Below are 18,760 nucleotides of genomic sequence, written 5' to 3'. Positions count from 1 at the left end.
GATGTCAGAGTGAGGGGGCTGCCCATGATGAGGCGCTTCAGTGCCTTGCTCAAGGGCGCCTCGGCAGTGCCCGGGAGGCGAACTGGTGCCTCTCTAGCCACCATTCCGCAATCCATGCTTGGTCTGGATGGGAACTTAAACCGGCAAGCATCCGGTTCCTAAGCCCAGTCCCTATGGGCTGAGCTACTGAACTACTACCAACACCCTGTTGTTGATTATCAGGTCATTGCAGAACAAGATAAGCTCTATTTCCGATATCAAAATAATGCTTTAAACAATGCAGCAGGTTTGAGCAGGGAGAACCATGTTCCTATCAAACAGTTGGCACTGATCATTACTCAGCATGTGACTCAGACCTGACCTGTGAGGATGACCAAACAGAGTCTGTCTCTGCAGGGTTTGGATCCTGATAATAAAAATCTTTGTAAAGGATCTATTTCCTATGACATAATGATTCCATATCATTTGCAGCCTCTGGCCTTTTTCCATTACGTGAGAGAAATGGAAAAAAGACCTGAAAATGAAAATGAAAGCCATCATTGGCTCTCAATTTCTGCTCATTTATACCTTCCAGAGGAGGTCGGAGGAAAGGAATCAATTTGTAATTGAGGGCTGAAAACTAAAAAAAAAAAAAAAAAAGGGTGATGAGAGTCCCCGTGCTCGAAAGAGGTTCAAATGACCTTCAGGAAGATCAGAGTAAACACTCACATTGCTGAAGAGGAAACAGCACTAAATGGGACCACACTGGCTAAAAAATATACACTCTAACAAGAACGTCTCAAAACATTCTCAGACTGAGCGCAGAATAAGAACATGGCAGAATATGAGAGTAAATGTTGACAGTCTGTACGAATAAATCTCACTTTATTCATATTTCCTCTCTCTCAGGGTAAGGATTTATTTCACTTATTGAATATTTGTTATCGTGAAGGAAATGATGTTTACAAGCTCCAAATGGAGAATGCAACACATCAAAGTGACTGTTTGTGAGCTGCACTGCAGCCTAGAGGATCAACATTTCACAAAAAGCACGCTGACATTGATCCCTGGCTGCAGCCTAGAGGTGAAGATAAGCAGGCTCGTGATGAGAACACTGCTGATTCAAACTGCTAATTGGCTGGGAAAAACGTGGGCAAGGTGAAACTGGGAGAGAGAAAAAAACACTCCCACGGCTGCTGAGGTGCCTTTGAACAAAACTTTAAGTGAAGAAGAGACAGGGAGTGGACAAGTAGGAATGTGGGGGTCAAGTTTCTGTCTTGTCCTTGTGCTCTTGACCTCTAAACCCTCCTCCCTCTCACTGTGAGGACATGTAAAATGTAGGACTCCCAGATAAACTCTTCACTGCGTTAAGTGACTGTTTAGCCCTCATCTACTCTTAATTTGGTATCAGGTGTTACAGGAAAAAGGATGTGATTCAACACCAACCTGGATAAGGGGTGAAAAAATGAGTGAATAAAGTACAATTCGGACGGGATTAGGATGTGGACTGTCAGTTTACCACAGGATGTCTGTAATATAAATGTCCGATTCGCATGGGACAAGAAATCTCCATAATTCTACCAGAGATGGGAGTGGTAACTCGGTTTGCGCCCTGGCGTCACCTCCCTGTTGGCATGTGCGTGCTACGTTGCTTCCTGTAAGCATCAGCTGAAGGATAATAATTAATGATTATCCCAATATGAAACATTGCCCATGATCAGGATTGTGTGTACACAACGATTAGCAATATGGATTTATATTAGGTCTACATTACACACCAGAAGTCTTGTGGCTCTGAAAAGTGCTTTCTTCTCGACCTTTTGATTGGTCTCCTACGTAGGGCTATGTGATCTTTAGAAGAATGTCCACTATCACGACTGCCGACAACACCGAATGCTTCTTCAAGCGCCTCCATCATCGGAAAAACGCGGAGAACTAGTTGTAAACAGGACGTGACGAAATATTTACATACATTTTTACAGAGGATCGCGTTCGCACGGGATTAATATTACCTGAGGTATTTTCTCCGGACTGTTTTACAGAAGGTAAGGGTCGCCGTAATTTTTACTGACATTATCCGTAATGATTACAGACATGGCGCATTCGGACGGGACTAAAATCCCTGGGAATAATGACTTTACCCCACGTCTAATCCCGTCCAAATAGGGCAAAATAACCTCTTACAATGATAACTTCTTTCTGACTTTTGCTTCACTTCACAGTTTTTTAATCTGTTGTGTTTTTCTTTTAAAATACTTTATACTTTTCCCTCTGCAGACCTTCAAAATCTCTCAAGAGAAATAATGTTATGGTTCATGTCCACGCTTCCTATTCATCGCCTATCTAAGCAGCCGTGTAATGCATTCTGGTAGTGCCACGTTGTGTTTTGGGAGACAGAGAGTCACGATGGCTGTCGTCAAGTGGAGGTCTAGGCTACTTTATAAAAATCTGGGACGTCCAGCACAACTCCATGCCTCTGGAACCTCCAGAAAAGCTTTTAAACCAACCACTGCCGATCTAAAATTAAGACAGGTTCAGTAATTGCATGGTTTATTTGTTGCCTCAAATGTGTTCAGAAACACATTTCGGTGAGCAATTTTCGTAATATAAAAGAAAGTTTCCAAATGAGCCGCCATGTTGGTCAGGTCTGAAATATGGGAGCAGACAGCCCACAAGTGTAAGTGGTACGCCCATGGAAACAGCGTGACCCCTAGAATCCAAAAACGTCCCCTGGACACGCACCATTAGAAGGAAAGCTACCAGAATCTGTGATGAGGGATAATATGCAGATGGCTTGACTTCACAAGCCAAAAGTACGAGAAACAACTGCCAAAGAGTGACGGCAAAATGAAGCACCCAGCCAGTCTGTTAATACAACATGTAACAGAAACTGTGACACTGATAATGACATCACTAATAATCACTTTTCTCACATAAATGTAGTTGCACACAGCTCCTTTGTCAAAAAGTGAACATATACAGAGCTACATATTTCTCTGTGCATAATATTAATATGTATCTGCTGTCAGAAACAAAGAGCTGGGTGCTGTGTACCTTGTGTGAAGGTGGTGATGGGGCTGCCAGGTTTCAGCTTGCTCTCCAGGAAGCCGTGCTTTGGCTCCGTGGTGATTTCATAAACCAGCTGTCCGTCGTCCGTGTCTGGATCCATCGTCAGCAGCTCCTTCTTGGAGATCAGGTTAGTGGCCTGATGGATGTTAAACAGAAGTGACTGAAATTACACCACAGACATCATCTGCAGTCTGAAAGCAAATGAGCTAGCAGCAGCAGCTTCATGAATTACTGTTGATGATGACTGTGTTTCTGGCTGCTGTTCTTCCTCTCTCTGGATAATGATCTGGATAAACTAAGGCAAAGAATGCTTCTGTGGTTTCATATGAGTAATGCGGATTATGATCCTGTTTTCTTCAGGACTCAAATGTATAGTTGAGATGAGGTATTGATCTTTTGCTGTTAGCCTGGTGTGAGTGTCCTGGAGGTTGAGTTTGCCAAAGCTGCACCCACCTGGAGCCCTTTATTTAACCTTAGTAGAGTACTGCTGCTGCTTGTCCTGCTTGAAATGTAGCTTGGAATCATTTAAATTTAGTATTTATCTTTTGTCCCTTCTTGGTTCATTTTGTTGACATCGTTTTTCAAAACTAAAAATAAGTATTATATAATTATGCTGAAACCATTTATTCCCAGGGTTGGACATTAACTTTTGTGCACCTGCCACTGTGGCTGCTGGATTCCAAAATCTACCAGCCATCCAACAGATTACCGCTGGCTTTTTGGCTGGTGCGTGAAGCTAATCTTGGAGCCACTTGCATATTTTCCCAGCGTTTGGAACCCTGTTTATTCCTGTATGTTGTGTATCAGAGATAGGGATCTAACACTGTGTTAAGTTTTCTAAAATCACTCCAAGCAAAAACGGGGCAGTCAAGATTATAAATGAGAAGCACAGATGCAGACTGCAGTGTCTCACAGAGAGATATTCATCTCAGGCTGCAGCTGAACAGTTTCCACTGAAAAATACTTTTTCACTGAGGAGCTGTTTGTTATCTCCAGCTGTTAGAGGCAGATGCAAGAGTTTAACATTGTATGCTAATTTCCCTCTGTGATAAAACATCCAAGACTTAATTACCTGCAGTGCAAACACAGCACAGACTCAGGATGGATGAACTAAGTGACATTTTTACAGTGTGTGCTACAGAAACTGGTGGTTGCGTTGTGTTGAGGTGTTTGAACCAGCAGGGGGAGCAAGTAAATTACACATTGTGAGCTCTCTTTGCACTTCTGTCAGTCCCAAAAGACACGGTCAATACATTACTGTGATACTATTGGTTGAAGACGACACACAGCTGTGTTTGCAGAGTCAAGTTATTTTTAAAAACTGCAGACCACTCTGCAACGACCTCCTGCTCATTCATATCTTTCATGTGTATATTGGAAACTGATAAGCAGGAGGGAACTGTTATCATTTGCAATGCAACTTCACTTTGGCAATTTGAAAGGGTAATTAGAAAGTTGATCTCCATCACTGGGTTCATTAATCCTTTTATGGTTATTAAACATCACCATGAAAAAGCAGACATAAAGTCTGTCTGCAGACGTTTGTGAGGAGAAAGACTCGTACCTTGTTGTCCATGTACTCCAGCCACTGCAGGCCCAGGTTGGTGACAATACGCGGCGTGCCATCATCAACTGGCAAAATGTCAATCTTGAACTTCTGTGGAGCAGCTGTCACGATCTGGAAAGCCAAAGAAAGTTGACAGTTTCAAAGTCTGAAGATATTTTTGGAGGAGAATCTGATGGACAGTCACACAAAAGAGAATTTAACAGCTTGAGCCTTTTTATTTGCAACATTTCCTGGTCATCCAAATAACACAACACATGTTTTCTCAATTACTTCTCTGGCCATGCTAATAGTCTTGGCTTCAGTGGCCAGGTTTCTAAGATATCTGTCCCTCAGATTAAAGTTTTAAATCTCAGTAATCAATGTCATTTAAAGGTGGGCAATACCACTAATTGTTTTTCACCAGAATCGCCAAAATGGTACCGATACATATTCCATTACTGAGATGTACTTTAATGTAGGGGAGAGTTGTGTGTCATTATTTATGAAGTGATAAATAAGCTTATGATGACCAATCAAAGTTTGAAAATGTGACATTAACCAATGCTGAAGATCTGATTTAACTAGAATATTAATTTCCTGTATATTCCTCATCTGAGCCTCTGAACAGACTCTGCCAGTGAACTCTCTCTGTGACTGGGGTCTGGATGCTCAGGCATTTCCCTCCTCCTTTCATTTTAGTTGCAGCTCTAAGCTCTCTTTCTCATGGTTTTTTCCTCTTTCATTAAGCCCTCATCTGCTATTATGTGTCACAGTGCACGCCGCATGTGTTATTTGAGTGCAGACAACACAAAAGCAGCGGACAAGCAAATACTGCATGCACTAGATGTGTTCACGACAACAGACCGTGGTCTGCGTGGACAGCTTTTACTTTCAAAATACAAATAATATGACACAGAAGGGAAAAACTATTCCCTGTTTTGGTATCAATCTTATTGACGCTAGAATCGATCTTCAAAATGGAAACTTAATATCTATAGTATAGATATTTTGGTATCAATCCACCCACCCCTAATGTCATTTATGTTGCTCCAAAAATGACATTTAAACAAGTCAGCAGCAACATCTGGCTGCAGAAACAGATATGTATAATACACAGATTTCTCTGTGAAAAGTTTTCACTTGAACTACTTTGAAATGACAAAGCTTAGGACAACTTAGTCTTTAGAATGAACTGTTAAAACAGGAAATGGAAAGGTTCCCATGAGCAGGATAGAGGTTGAATGTCACGGTGGCAAAACGCGCAGGAGGAGGTTATTACTGGGCTGATTTGTCCCCCTCAGACTGTGCTGACCACATCAGATAAACTACTCTGATAGGTACTGAGAGGGAAGACCACACAAAGAGCAGCCTGTCATCACACAGATGCTGTGAAGGCCAGCTTCATCACATGCCATTTGAAGGATGCATTCGTCCAAAAGGAGCTCATGCATTATTAAATCACACGGCAGCTCCACCAGGAACTAATTCACCTCAAACAGCGGCAGCGTGAATGCCACAAACCGTCGTCTGAGCTGCCGAACACGCGTGACCATTGAGCCAAACGTCCCCAAGCGATCGAAAGATAATGAACACAGGCCAGAGATGTGTGTGTGTGTGTGTGTGTGTGTGTGTGTGTGTGTGATCGGGGATATCAATACCTGCCTGCTGTCATTCAGTTTAATCATATGGACTATTTGTAGTGACAGGTGGCGGAGGGCGGCTGAGAGGGACGGCTAAATTGACAAGCTGAGGAGTCAATTCACCCTGAGGCTGGTTCATAACTACCACCATAAAGCTGACATTAACAACACACACACACACACACATACAGCTGTTTGTATTTCTGTACTGTTGAGGACACTCATTTAATGCATTCTAGACCGGTGGTTTCGCCTCAAGCCCAGAAAACAAAATACTGGAGGGATGGTAAAGTGAATCTGAGGGATTGTGAAATCATTTTTAAGTGAGAAGTTAGAAATTAGAAAGTGTTGAGTTTTTTAATTTTACAAAAATATACTCTTTTCAAAATGTCATATATTCTAAAAACATGTCCTCAATATCCAGAAATGTAAAAATGTTCTGCCTTGTCAAAGCATCCTCACTTTTCCTAAATGTCCTCACTTCTCAAAATGTGTCCAAAATTTTCCAAAAATGTCTGAATAGTTTCATCCCTTGTTAAAACATCCTCACTTTTGCAAAGTATCCTCACTTTTTCTAAAATGTCCTTAATTTCCTTATTTTCCAGAAATGTCCTCACTTTTCAAGAATGTTGATTTGTTATGGATGTCCTCGCTTTTGAAAGTACGCTTTCCTTTCCTTTTTGTGCTCATACTTTCCAATAATAACCTTTCTTTTTCAAAAATATTTTTAATTTCCAACAGAGATGTAACAAAATCAAAAACTCACAGTACAATATTACCTCAATGAAACATCCACAATACAGTATTTATCACGATATTAAAAATCAAAGAAAAATGATGACTAGAAAATTTGTCCTTTACTAAATAAAAAAACTGATATTTACATTCGCCATTTTCTGGCTGGGTCTGAGCCTGTGTCCATAAGTCTGTCTTTCTCGCTAGTATGATCGCGTCCTCTGCTATCAATACAATCAGGGCTTGACATCTTGACAGCTTTATAAAAATAAATAAATAAAACCGACAGGATTATGAACAATTATCATAATTTTTTTTAACGTACAAAACATACAATCAACAGCTAACAATTACATGGTGTGGACTTTCGGGCAAAAGTCTCTCACATGCGGTGATTCAGAGTTATTTAATGCTAGTAACGTTATATCGTATAGGACAATGCCGCCCCCAGAGTTAACTTTTATAGCGTCCAGTATGTCTGATTCTTCTCATCAGCTTGAACTACGCTTTGTGAGACAGACTCATACCAAAGCTCAGCAGGAAAAGCCCACCTCAGCAATACAGTACACAGTTTATTTTCAGATAACGTTGCATACATTGCAATTATTTTTCACTTGCCTGACCAGACAATTGCTTTAGGCTTTCCACTTGCCTGCACACAGAGTTTACTTACCCCAGGGCAAGTATTAATGTCGATCCCTGACAATTTTCAACAAAGAGAGGCAGAAGAACGCAGCTGTACTAGCGGAAAAAAACATGTAATATCGTGGTCGATTTCGTCACAGTCCTACAACAGCATCAAGATATTTTTAACCACCATATGGTGGAATTCAATAAAACGTTACATTCCTACTTTCCAGAGATGCCCACGCTTTTCAAAAATGACCTCAAATGTGTCACTCTCTAGATCTATAACTCAAATATGTCCTCACAAAGATAGATGCACAAGTGCACACACAAACTGCTGATTCACCCCTCCTGTCATTAAAAGGTCAGAGCAGTGACTCCCCTCCCCTACACACACACACACACACACACACACACACACACACACACACACACGGATGTGCCCTAACTCTGCTAATTCAATCATCTAGCTATAATAAATATGTCAGAAGGCTGCCTCACACACACACACACACACACACACACACACACACACACACATCAACCCACAATCTAACTGCAAATTTAGCCTTCTTGCTGTGGTAAAAATGTCAATGCACACACCACCCACCCACACACACACACACATATGCTGTTACCTCCTTGCCGCCCTCCTCCACCATGAAGAGCAGGTTGGTGCCATCGGCCACACTGAAGGTGAAGCGGTCCTTGAGCGAGTTGGAGCCGTCGTGGTTGTAGCTGATGCGGTTCTGATAGATGTCGTCCATGGTGAAGCTGCTGGTCTGCCGGTAGTGTTGGCCGTTGCTCGTGCGCTCGATGGTGCCGTGACGAGGAGCCTGGACCACGGTGAAGACAATGGACTCCGCCTGGACAAGGTTTCAGCAGAAAAAAGTGGAGGGAGAGGAATGGACAAGAGGTGACGAAAAGAAATTCAAGTTATGAATATGTGGTGAGGATTCAAAAGAGTTTATTATTATAACTGTTCTATTAAAAAGAGCGTAACATATATAACCCACAGCTGAATAATTAAGCTCCGTTGTGGCTTTTAAAGATCCTGTGAAATCTCTAATTGCAGTAGAAGTAGGCTAGGCTTGTTCAGAGAAAGTAGCTCCACACCAAAATAGGATATTACAATAATCACAAAATAATTCCTGGACTGTGTTGAAGATGGCAGATTTATTGGATTAACAGTGTAAGAGTATCTGAGGCTGCAGGAGGAAATAGTCTTTGTGATGTTGCTGCCAGAGAAAATAAAGCTGTAGTGAACGGCCGGCGTTCTGAACAACAGCTTACACAGCTTAGTGTGGCCAGCTTAGCTGCTGATCACCAACTATTACATAGGGGTCATGCTCTTTTCTACACTGGTAAAATAAATAAATAAATAAATAATGAGAGCTGCTGAAGATTTTCTGGGATTTGTGCGTCCTACCTCCGTGTCTGCATCAGTGGCTTTCAGCTCAAACTCTGTGATGGTCTTCCTTACTCCTTCCTGGACCCTCATGCCAGGGACCTGGAGCAGAGGCAGGGAGTCGTCCACTGGCTTGATGGTGATGTAGAACGTCTGGGCAACCTGGAGACGACAAGACAATATGAAGCTGTACAGATGTGCCACTCTTTCTGGACAGTTATCACTATTTTTTGGGTTTCTTGATTTTTTAAAGTTCTGTTTTGTCCGTCATCTCTCAAAGGCAACATTGCTCATTTTATTCACCAGGAATTATTACTTGTGTATCAAACATTTCACTTCATACAAACTCAAGGATTTAGTGTTCCTGTTTCTCTCAGAACACTTGAATTACAACATGCTCCAAGTTTATAATTAAGATAAGATTCTTGCCCAGTGACGCCACAATTCAACTGCCTACCCAAGCTCCATATAGGCTGACATTTATTCAAGTCTTAAAACAACACTGACATGCCCAAATGTACCATATGTAAACAGTGGATATCCACTGGATTTGTATTCACACTACTGAGGCCTCATATGAACTTCAGCTGAATGTATTGATATTGCGATGATATGGTAAGGTTCAGTTAGATCAGTCTGGGTAGTTCACTTCACTGTAATGCAGCCTTTAAAACCAGGACATAGGATCAAGACAACACTCACGATGGCACAAAAGGCAATTTACTGGCACCTGCGGTTATTCCACAGGCTAGTTAATAACATGTCGGGCAGGAAATCCAAAGTGTGGGATCATTTTGAGAAGGTGAAGGACGAACCCAAGGTGATATGTAAACTTAACAATGTTCGTGATACTATTCTTTCTCACACCTTCAACTCTAACCACAAAAATATATCATTTAATCATTAAATTAATATCGTAAACATGTGGGTGACTAGTCGACTAATGGACCTAAATGACGACTACTGGTGGACTCGAAGAATTCTTGGTCGGGGGCAGCCCTAGAAACAATACATTTTCAAAAAGTTGAAAACAAGGCTGTTTTTGTTCACTCATAAAAATGTATTGGAGCTTTCATAGGACACCAATGATATGTTATTTTCAATATATTGCACTGAGAGCAATGATGATGGTCATGGTACTGAATAGATAAAATAAAATATGCCACTAATGGTATAGGACTCAGCCAAGCGAAAAAACTATATGCAGTCGCTTTCCATACTGTATGCCCCGGTGGACATTTAACCCAGATGACATAACCCAAATAGCACAAACTACAGTTATAACAGAAACTGCGTAGCGGTATGCCCTTGAGTAATCCCCGCTCACTACACACGAGTAAAATATTCTGCTTTAGTAACACTTTAAAATGCAAAAAAACCCTCAACTTCGATGCAGAACACTTTGTCATTAATATGCCGTGCTATTCCAACAGAAAACTGAACAGACCTCCCAACTGGAGAGAGGAGAGTTAACAAAAGCAAAAGCACCAAACCACTTCACAAACACTAACCACTACAGCGGCCACAAAAGCCTCCACACACTGCAGCCAGCCAGGCGTGAAGGCCAAATGACCTTTTTCACATGTTTACTCAAGTCCTTGTGGTCCTCATTAGTCTGGATTAGCAAGGCAGATTTATGCATGAGGCGAACTGGGGGTGGGGGGGTGGGGGTTTGGGGGGGGGTGGGGGTTGGGGGTTGTTGGAAGGTCTGGAGTGCCACTTCCTAACCACTATAAAAGCTTGGGGTTCGTTAGCTTTGATATATATAATTATTTATAAATTTAGATTTTATATTGAAAGGTAATTACTGTGCTATGGGTTGGAAAACTTTTAACGACCCCGTGTCACTATTTCAGGCTAAAAAGCTTAATCTCAAAACAAAAAAGCCAATGACAAAGCAGTCTGAAGGGCTTTTTATGTGGAGGACAAACCGTGCCTCTCTTTAATTCATAATCATGAGAACTAAGAGACACAGATGTCTCAAGTGGGGTTTGTTATTGTTAAAAGATGCTTAAGCACAAATCATGTACAAGCCCATCTGCCTCTTCGAACAGAGCTGTCTTATCCTTAACTTCTGATTATGTGAGGGGGAACGTCTGCACTGAGCAGGCCATTCTGTAGAGACTAACTTTGCACCTGGCTACAACTTATGAGGCTCATAAAGACAAAAGAGTTTCAGTTTGTTGTCTGTTTCTGTTGTAAATTACCCAGTTTTCCTGAGGCCCTGAACATAGCTTTCTTGAGCATGGCCTTGGTGAGATTATTTTGAAATTTCCACCAAGACACATAAGAATGAAGTTGAAATTAGCATTTTGAGGTCCTATGCTCTTCAGGAAAAATAAGTTTCACTTTAGTAAAATGAAGTTGATTTTTTGGGGGGAATTTTGGAATTTGAAATGATTGTTTCTTGGTGAGGGACTTTTGTTTATATTTCTAGATGTCCAAAACTAAAGAAAAAGTCTGGATATTTAATATCACAGACACTTGGAAGTGCTCATTAACTTTTCTGAAGGCGTTCCCCCAGGAACCTCACTGGGTCCTCTATTATTTCCATTGTAAACTACTCCTAAAGTGAAGGATGCAGAGATGAAACTTTTCTCTCCTGATAAAGATTCCTAAATCTCACCTCATTACTCACATGTAACATTAGTCCAGGGATTGTTGAGGCAGTAATAATAGTTAAGGTAGCAAGCTGTTTTTGAATAAAAGTCATTTTTATTTTGGATATTTCAGAATACCAAATGCTATTATTATGTTCCGTTTCAAAGACAAACCTTAGGGGTTACAAGATGATAAAATTTGGAAGTTTTTCTTGTGAAATACTTCATACTGTCACTTCTTTATGTCTTTTAAAAATTCTTGCAATGAAACATTTGAATAGTCACTGTCTTTAAATGTATGCTAAACAGTATTTATAAATACACCTGCCAGCCCCAGACTCAATCTTGTTTGGTGTTTCGCCTCACTATATTTGTGTTTTGTGGCGCAGTGTCTCTTACATGCCTGCTGCTTACAGTCTGGCACCTGGTCGCTACTTTTAAAGCCCTGACGTTACCTGAGCGCTGTGGGGATACACGCCCAGAAACGTCCTGAAAACATAAAATAAGACACACACTTACTAGTGGGTCATAAGTGACGATTGAGAGGGATTACTTCTGTATGAGTCTATACATCATCCATCCATCTATTTTTATCTGCTTATCTGGGGCCGGGTAATGGGGGCAACAGGCTAAGCAAAGTACTCCAGACGTCTCTGTCCCCAGCAACGCTTTCCAGCTTCTCCTGGGGATCCCGAGGCGTTCCCAGGCCAGATGAGATATATACTCCCTCAAGCTTGTTCTGGGTCCATCCCTGGGCCTCCTACCTGTTGGACATGCCTATACATTGTTTTTTAGGGAAACCCTGCCCAGAATATCTTATGCTACTTATACTATAGTCTCACTGAAGTTTCCAACCTCAGTGTCCATAACTTGCAATAAGAGGTCACAAGCAGACATTGCTTAATTCTCAGGGGCCATAAGCCAAGAAGGCTGGGGAAACCCTTGTGTCATTTCCAGCATCCTGTCTATCGGTGTCTGTGGCGAAACGATCAGGAGGATCACAGGGTCCCAACCTAAAGCTCTTTTTTTTGTCACAGTGTACCTCCAGGTATCATGAAAACATTCTTTACTGTTCTTTTTTGAACACCCACATTGTTGGACCGAACTGAACCCAATTAACGCTAACAGGTCTTCAAAGCCCTTTCTGCTTCTTTAGAGCACTGTTGTATTCACCTCATTTGTCCCGTCAGACACAGTGAAGGAGAACTGATCAGCATGCTTCTCTTCTTCACTGGTGTGGACGTACTGGATACTGCGAGATGCCAGATCTGCCTGGGTGAATGTGCTGATTCTGGTGCCTGGAGAGAGAAGAAGAATAGTTGTTAGTGGAGTTGGGACAATCAGTAAAAAATCATTAATTCGTCTTTCTTTGAAACACCCACACTGTACACAAGCACTAATGTGGACAAATACACACATAAACACAAAAACATCATTAGGGCATTCATTCTTCTCCTGTTTCTCTTTGAACACATGCTGCCACACTCACTTGGTGCTACTTGTTATTTATGCATTTTGTTTCTCCCCCACCGATCGTTCCCGTATTGAATTTCACTGTCAGTTGTCTTTTATTCTCTCTTCTGTGTCTCTTTGTCACCACACTTTTTTTTCTGTTATATTTTGGCATTTTGTCTCTGAACACACACTGCATTCCTTTTCTCTTTGTAGACTTTTGTCATTTTAATGAGCAAATAAACTAAAGTTAAACCTTTTTAATGAGGCCCTGGCTCTTTTTCACTCTCTGACGCCTCGACGGATTAAAACTCAGTGGGAAACGTAATCAGGTTTGATTGCGACGATCAAACACTACTCCGTGTGAAACTAAAGGCAATTGTCTAAAAAAAGAACCAAAACATATTTTGCATCACAGGAGTTCATTTTCTGCTGATTTGTTATGGCTAGATGCTTTAAGACACTTGCTAAAGCTTTCAGGGAGGAGACAATGCAGTTCTTTGTGTGATACCTGAACGTATTCGTAGTTACATTTGATATATAAAATGCATTGAACAGTTATGTCTGATGAATGCAAAAGAGAGACTGGACAGAAGTTCAATCAAACTTCAATTTCTGTGATTCCCATTTCTAATATTTCATCTTCTAACATTTCATTTTCACAGCTGACAGTTTAACAAATCAAACATGTTATCATATAAATTGCTGCATTAAAACCAGATGGATGTCGACAGGTTTTTGTGCGGAAAGATGGAAACAATGTGAGTCCTATAATTTCAAGCTAACAGCATTTTACCATTAACTGATATTATATTTCAAGTTAGGCAGTTACAGTTTGTTACAGGCTTGTCATTGTTTGAAGGGATATTCAATAATCTATAAATGGACCTCTCATGCTGCCGGTGACTTTGATGGGGAGGTAATGACTTCACAGCCCTGTGATAATATCAAAGTTATTTCCCTAAGCAGACAGGATGGTGAAAAGTTATTTTCCTGTGCAGATGTGAGGAATATAAAATCCTAAAAACAACAATAATGGCGCAGGTCAAATATTATACTGGGAGCAATAACTCATTGGACATGTCACAGAGGGCCTTAGAGAAATGGAAATGTAGACTTTTCAACATCAATCTTCTTCACTGTGTCGACTTTTGACACCGTGAAACTCCCTGTCGTCCTCGCTTGTGTCGTCTATTCCCCAGCTGGACGTTTATACATCATCATAATCAGGAAAGGCACACAGGGAAACAGAGGCAATATTCTCCATCAGAGATGAAAATACCTGCTTATTTGCCTCATCATATTAAATGGAAATGTGTTTTCCATCTGTCTTGACAGACAATAGCAAGAAATACCAAGTTTTTGTTTTTCCAGAACATTAAACACAGACTGAATGCTGTGTGTGCAAATCTGATTTAACTCTATGATATAAGACCAGGAAAAAGCTTTTCTTATTTTCACACAAGTCAAAAGATGAAAAGACTTCAAGAGTTATTGACTCAAACTATAGAAAAGAAGAAAAAATGTACGATGCTCAATGGAGAAGAGGCAGGTCAATGGTTTTAGTGCTGTACAATTTAACTTGACTATCTGAAATCATTGCTGTCATTCTTAAAACTGGTGTGCATGTTTTCCAAAGCAAGCAGTTTCACTTGGTGATTGAAAAATCGTTTAATACTTGTTGCATGTGAGCTGCAAAAAGCGAACCCAGACATTCCTTTTGATATCTCTTCTTAAGATGTTTGGCCTGTTGTTAACTGAACACTTGAGTTCTAACACATTAAAGTTTCACCTCGCCTATATCCGAAAAAACATGATGATCACTGATAGCTGCGCTCACTTGTTGGGCATCATGGCTTTTTTTAATAACAAAATAATGTCTCAAAAGATTGTTTCTTGGTGAGGGACTTTTGTTTATATTTCTAGATGTCCAAAACTAAAGAAAAAGTCTGGATATTTAATATCACAGACACTTGGAAGTGCTCATTAACTTTTGTAAAGGCGTTCCCCCAGGAACCTCATCGGGTCCTCTATTATTTCCATTGTAAACTACTCCTGAGGTGAAGGATGCAGTGATCAAACTTTTCTCTCCTGATAAAGAGTCCTAAATCTCATCTCATGTCATTGCTTTTTTCATAACAAAATAATGTCTCAAAAGATTGTTTCTTGGTGAGGGACTTTTGTTTATATTTCTAGATGTCCAAAACTAAAGAAAAAATCTGGATATTTAATATCATATATACATATATACATACATATATATATATATATATATATATATATATATATATATATATATATATATATAAGTGGTGGTATGCAATGTTTTATAGATGATGACACAGCAACACAAAGAAGAAAAGAAGAAGAAGGAGGAGGAAGAGGGGGAAAAGAAAACAAAGAAGAAGAACAAGAAGAAGAGAAAGAAGAAGAAACTAAAAATGTGACCAAAATATTGGTTGATATTGTCCATTTGGAGCGCTGGTTGTGCACATCCTAAGAAACTAACTCAATATTTCTGTAAGAGGAACTTTGCACATGAACAGTAAGAGGTGTTAGCAGAATGAGAGAAACAAACTCGCCATTGTCATGACATGCAAAACATACCATCCACAATGGCACCACTGTCGCTTTTTCCTCAGTGATTCACAGTGATCTCAGAATTAGGAATGTTTATTGTTTACATCAGGCAGATGTGGTTGTTTCATATGGTCTGATTTCTCTGGTGTGCCCCCCAGTGGGATCCTCCAGTACCCGTGTGGCACATAAGCAAGTATTTGAACTATTCAGTTCACGATGCAGCCGCTTCTCTACATAAACGCGTAGTTAAAAAGTAAATATATCTCTGGCAATCAGCTGAGAATCCCACCTACACTGAGGGGTATTATCTGCAGTGGGAAACAAAATAGAGAATAAAGTCCAGCTCAACCATGCAGTAGAGACGATGCATAGCAGAAGTTGCAGTGAACATAAGTTGAATCTGAGGTGAGAAAATGAGTTACAGTCTTCACTAATTAGTACGACAGGTGCCCTTTGACAGACGCTTCACCTCAGAGAGGTTTCACAACCTCAGCTGGTCAATAATCACTTTGAAGACTTTGGCTTTGAAAGTGGGCATTCATGTCTCTGTGCTGTTACGTTGACATTCCTTGTAGGCTGACAAGCTATCCCACAGGAGCAGCTAGCTGTGCGAGTTAGCATGGAATGACAGGCGGGCTGAATGGCTAGCGGTAATTATCCGGTGCTGCTCTGTGGCTCTGAGGTGAACTGATGCTCGAAGATCGGAGAGCGGTGTTAACATCCAGCTAATTAGCATGCTGCGAGAGCATTCAGCGATGTGGGGAATCCATTCAGCTGGGGCAGGATTGTTCAACAGCACAGAAGTGAATAATCACCTCTTTGTGACTAGAAGATGCATCTTTCTTTTTTTTTGGCATAAAAAGTGTTTAAGGCGACATAGGAGAGGTTTTATTTACATATTCATGTGGAGCCAAAACAGTGGTTTGGATGCTGAGGACATGCATTTATGAGGCTGTTGTATTTCAAGAGTTTGGAAACACATTGAATACATACTAGAAATGTAAGGCTGCAGTCTGTGTGTGTGTGTGCATGTGTGTGTGCGCTAAAATAAGCAGGAAGGACAGAGTATGAGTGTGTGTGTTTTGCAGGGGGCAGCTGGAATACATTGGAGATAAACTAGAGGAACTGAAGCAAGGTTCATTACATTTCCCTCATTGTGTGTGTAGAGTTAATTATCAAACACAGAGTGAAGCTTTCTGTATGTGACTTAATGGTATATGAGCTTGCAGCAAATCCATGAGACTCATCAACAGATCTCCCTCTGAACACACACACACACACACGCACACACCTTTCTACCTTGTTATCCATTTTACATAAATAACATTCAGCTCTGTATTCAATAAACTCCTTTGAAAAGTGAATATCAGACAAAATATTATCTTCACTCTTTTGATAATTTCTCACTTTTCACAAACAGATTTTTTGTTTCTTAAAATGTTCTTGAATAATGTATGCTGTAGTATCATCAGTGGACTGTTGTACAGTAAGAGACCTTAAGTGTTTCTCATAGGAGATTAATTACTGTCGATGCAATTACTGGGTCTTCTTCTTAAGCTTTATACTGCCTCTTCAAGGTGGGAATTCTTTGTAAAAGGTACAATCACAGAGTGGGGGGAACAGAACTGTCTCGCCTTTAAGCCAACATTGAAGGTAGTAACAGCCCCGAAACGAGGTCTGTATAAACGAGACAGCCAGTGGAATGGGATCTTGGGGGGCACGGATGTGAGGTTTTGACAACGTGGTATGCCTGTGTGTGTAGCAGTTAGCAGCTAACTCAAAGAAAAGAACAGCACTGAAGATGTCCGCAAATTGGGAAAACGATGAGGCCCGGGAGCTCCTTACCCTTCGAGCAGAGGATGAGATTATGAACAAATGGCAATAACAGCCATTTTCTGTCTCTGTTAAATGGCAGCCAACAGAGACAGAAAATGATTGTTATTGCCATGTTATGCCATTGTTATTGTTCATAAAGCGCTGCTGACTTACATGTTAAATGTCACACTATAGGCTGATGCTGTTGTATAATATCACACCTGTCACGCCACTTTTGATTCTGCAATGCTGGCAGACTGTATATAATCACAACCTGGAGCAACATGATGTCATGATGTTGTTTGGGTCTGCATAGGCAGCATGAAGAAGGGACTTCGTTTCAGCCTTAAAGCACCATCTCTGTGTAAGCTTGGTCAGTATTTTCGTTGTTGTAACTGCTGTTTGCACTGTTAGCACCGTTAGCTGCTAGCCACTGGCTGAGCCTCCTCCAGTGTTGAAAACCAAGTACAGACAACCTGAATCTGTCTCTGAATCATAGATATGCTCTGACTGTTGTATACAGTGCCTTTAAATGTTGCATGGGTGATGTTCAAGTGATCCAGATTAAGATAATGTGATATATAAAGCCCCAGAACAGCTGCTAGAAGGACCTTGAGGTAAAAAATAAAAATGTGTAAAAATCTAAAAAAAAATTCTACACATACTGGCCTTTACATTCATTAAAAATGTGCAGCAATACAGGATACTTTCCAGTCGGAGTTACCACAACTCAAACCAATAGTGGAGGTTGACAGTCAATTCTGTTGGTCATGTTTATTTTGCTGCCATTATACTAACACATTAAATAATGGTATGGACCACCTGTTGTAAATGATAAGTCGTAATCATATGCTCCATATCAGAGATGACTCAGTGAATAAGTAGCGCTCAGTTCTAACACCTGAAACAGATCTAGTTTTAGTACCTGGGCTGGCGGCGTGCTCCAGGTGACCCAGGCTCGTCTGTTTGGTGATGCGGAAGATGAGCTCGCTCGGCTCGCTGTCCTGGTCGCTGGCAGACAGCTGCAGCGTGGTCAGCTTCTTCATCGTGTTCTCATCCAGCACCAGGCCCTTGTTCACCACCACGGACGGAGGAAGACGGTCCTCTGGAGGAGAGAAGAAGAAGGTAAGTCACAGATGAAGAGGAGAGGAAGAGGAAATCCCTCCAAGCAAAGACTTATTAGTAAAAGCACGGTGGCCTTTCACAAGTTTTTATCTCCAAATGGAGATAAAAATACTGAGAGCCGATTTTTCATCCTGGTAAAAAATGAAAAATATGGACCGATGCAGTGGAGGAGGAAGAAGCTGAG

The 18,760-nt window shown here is 40.9% G+C and overlaps 1 protein-coding gene across 1 annotated transcript in view; it reads right to left on the bottom strand.

Annotated features, from left to right (window-relative positions):
• fras1 (Fraser extracellular matrix complex subunit 1) overlaps positions 1-18,760 on the bottom strand; it is a 411,473-nt gene that overhangs the window by 18,454 nt on the left and 374,259 nt on the right. The window contains exons 46-51 of the mRNA XM_078170455.1: positions 18,377-18,556; positions 12,778-12,902; positions 9,026-9,166; positions 8,235-8,462; positions 4,613-4,726; positions 3,034-3,184 (exon numbers count right to left, since the gene is read on the bottom strand). Coding sequence (XP_078026581.1) covers positions 3,034-3,184; positions 4,613-4,726; positions 8,235-8,462; positions 9,026-9,166; positions 12,778-12,902; positions 18,377-18,556 — 939 coding nt within the window. The remainder of the gene's footprint in view (positions 1-3,033; positions 3,185-4,612; positions 4,727-8,234; positions 8,463-9,025; positions 9,167-12,777; positions 12,903-18,376; positions 18,557-18,760) is intronic.

This window comes from Epinephelus lanceolatus, chromosome 9, assembly GCF_041903045.1.
Source record: "Epinephelus lanceolatus isolate andai-2023 chromosome 9, ASM4190304v1, whole genome shotgun sequence".
NCBI lineage: Eukaryota > Metazoa > Chordata > Actinopteri > Perciformes > Serranidae > Epinephelus > Epinephelus lanceolatus.
Note: the sequence above shows the minus strand (reverse complement) of the source record. Positions and strands in the feature narration are given on the sequence as shown.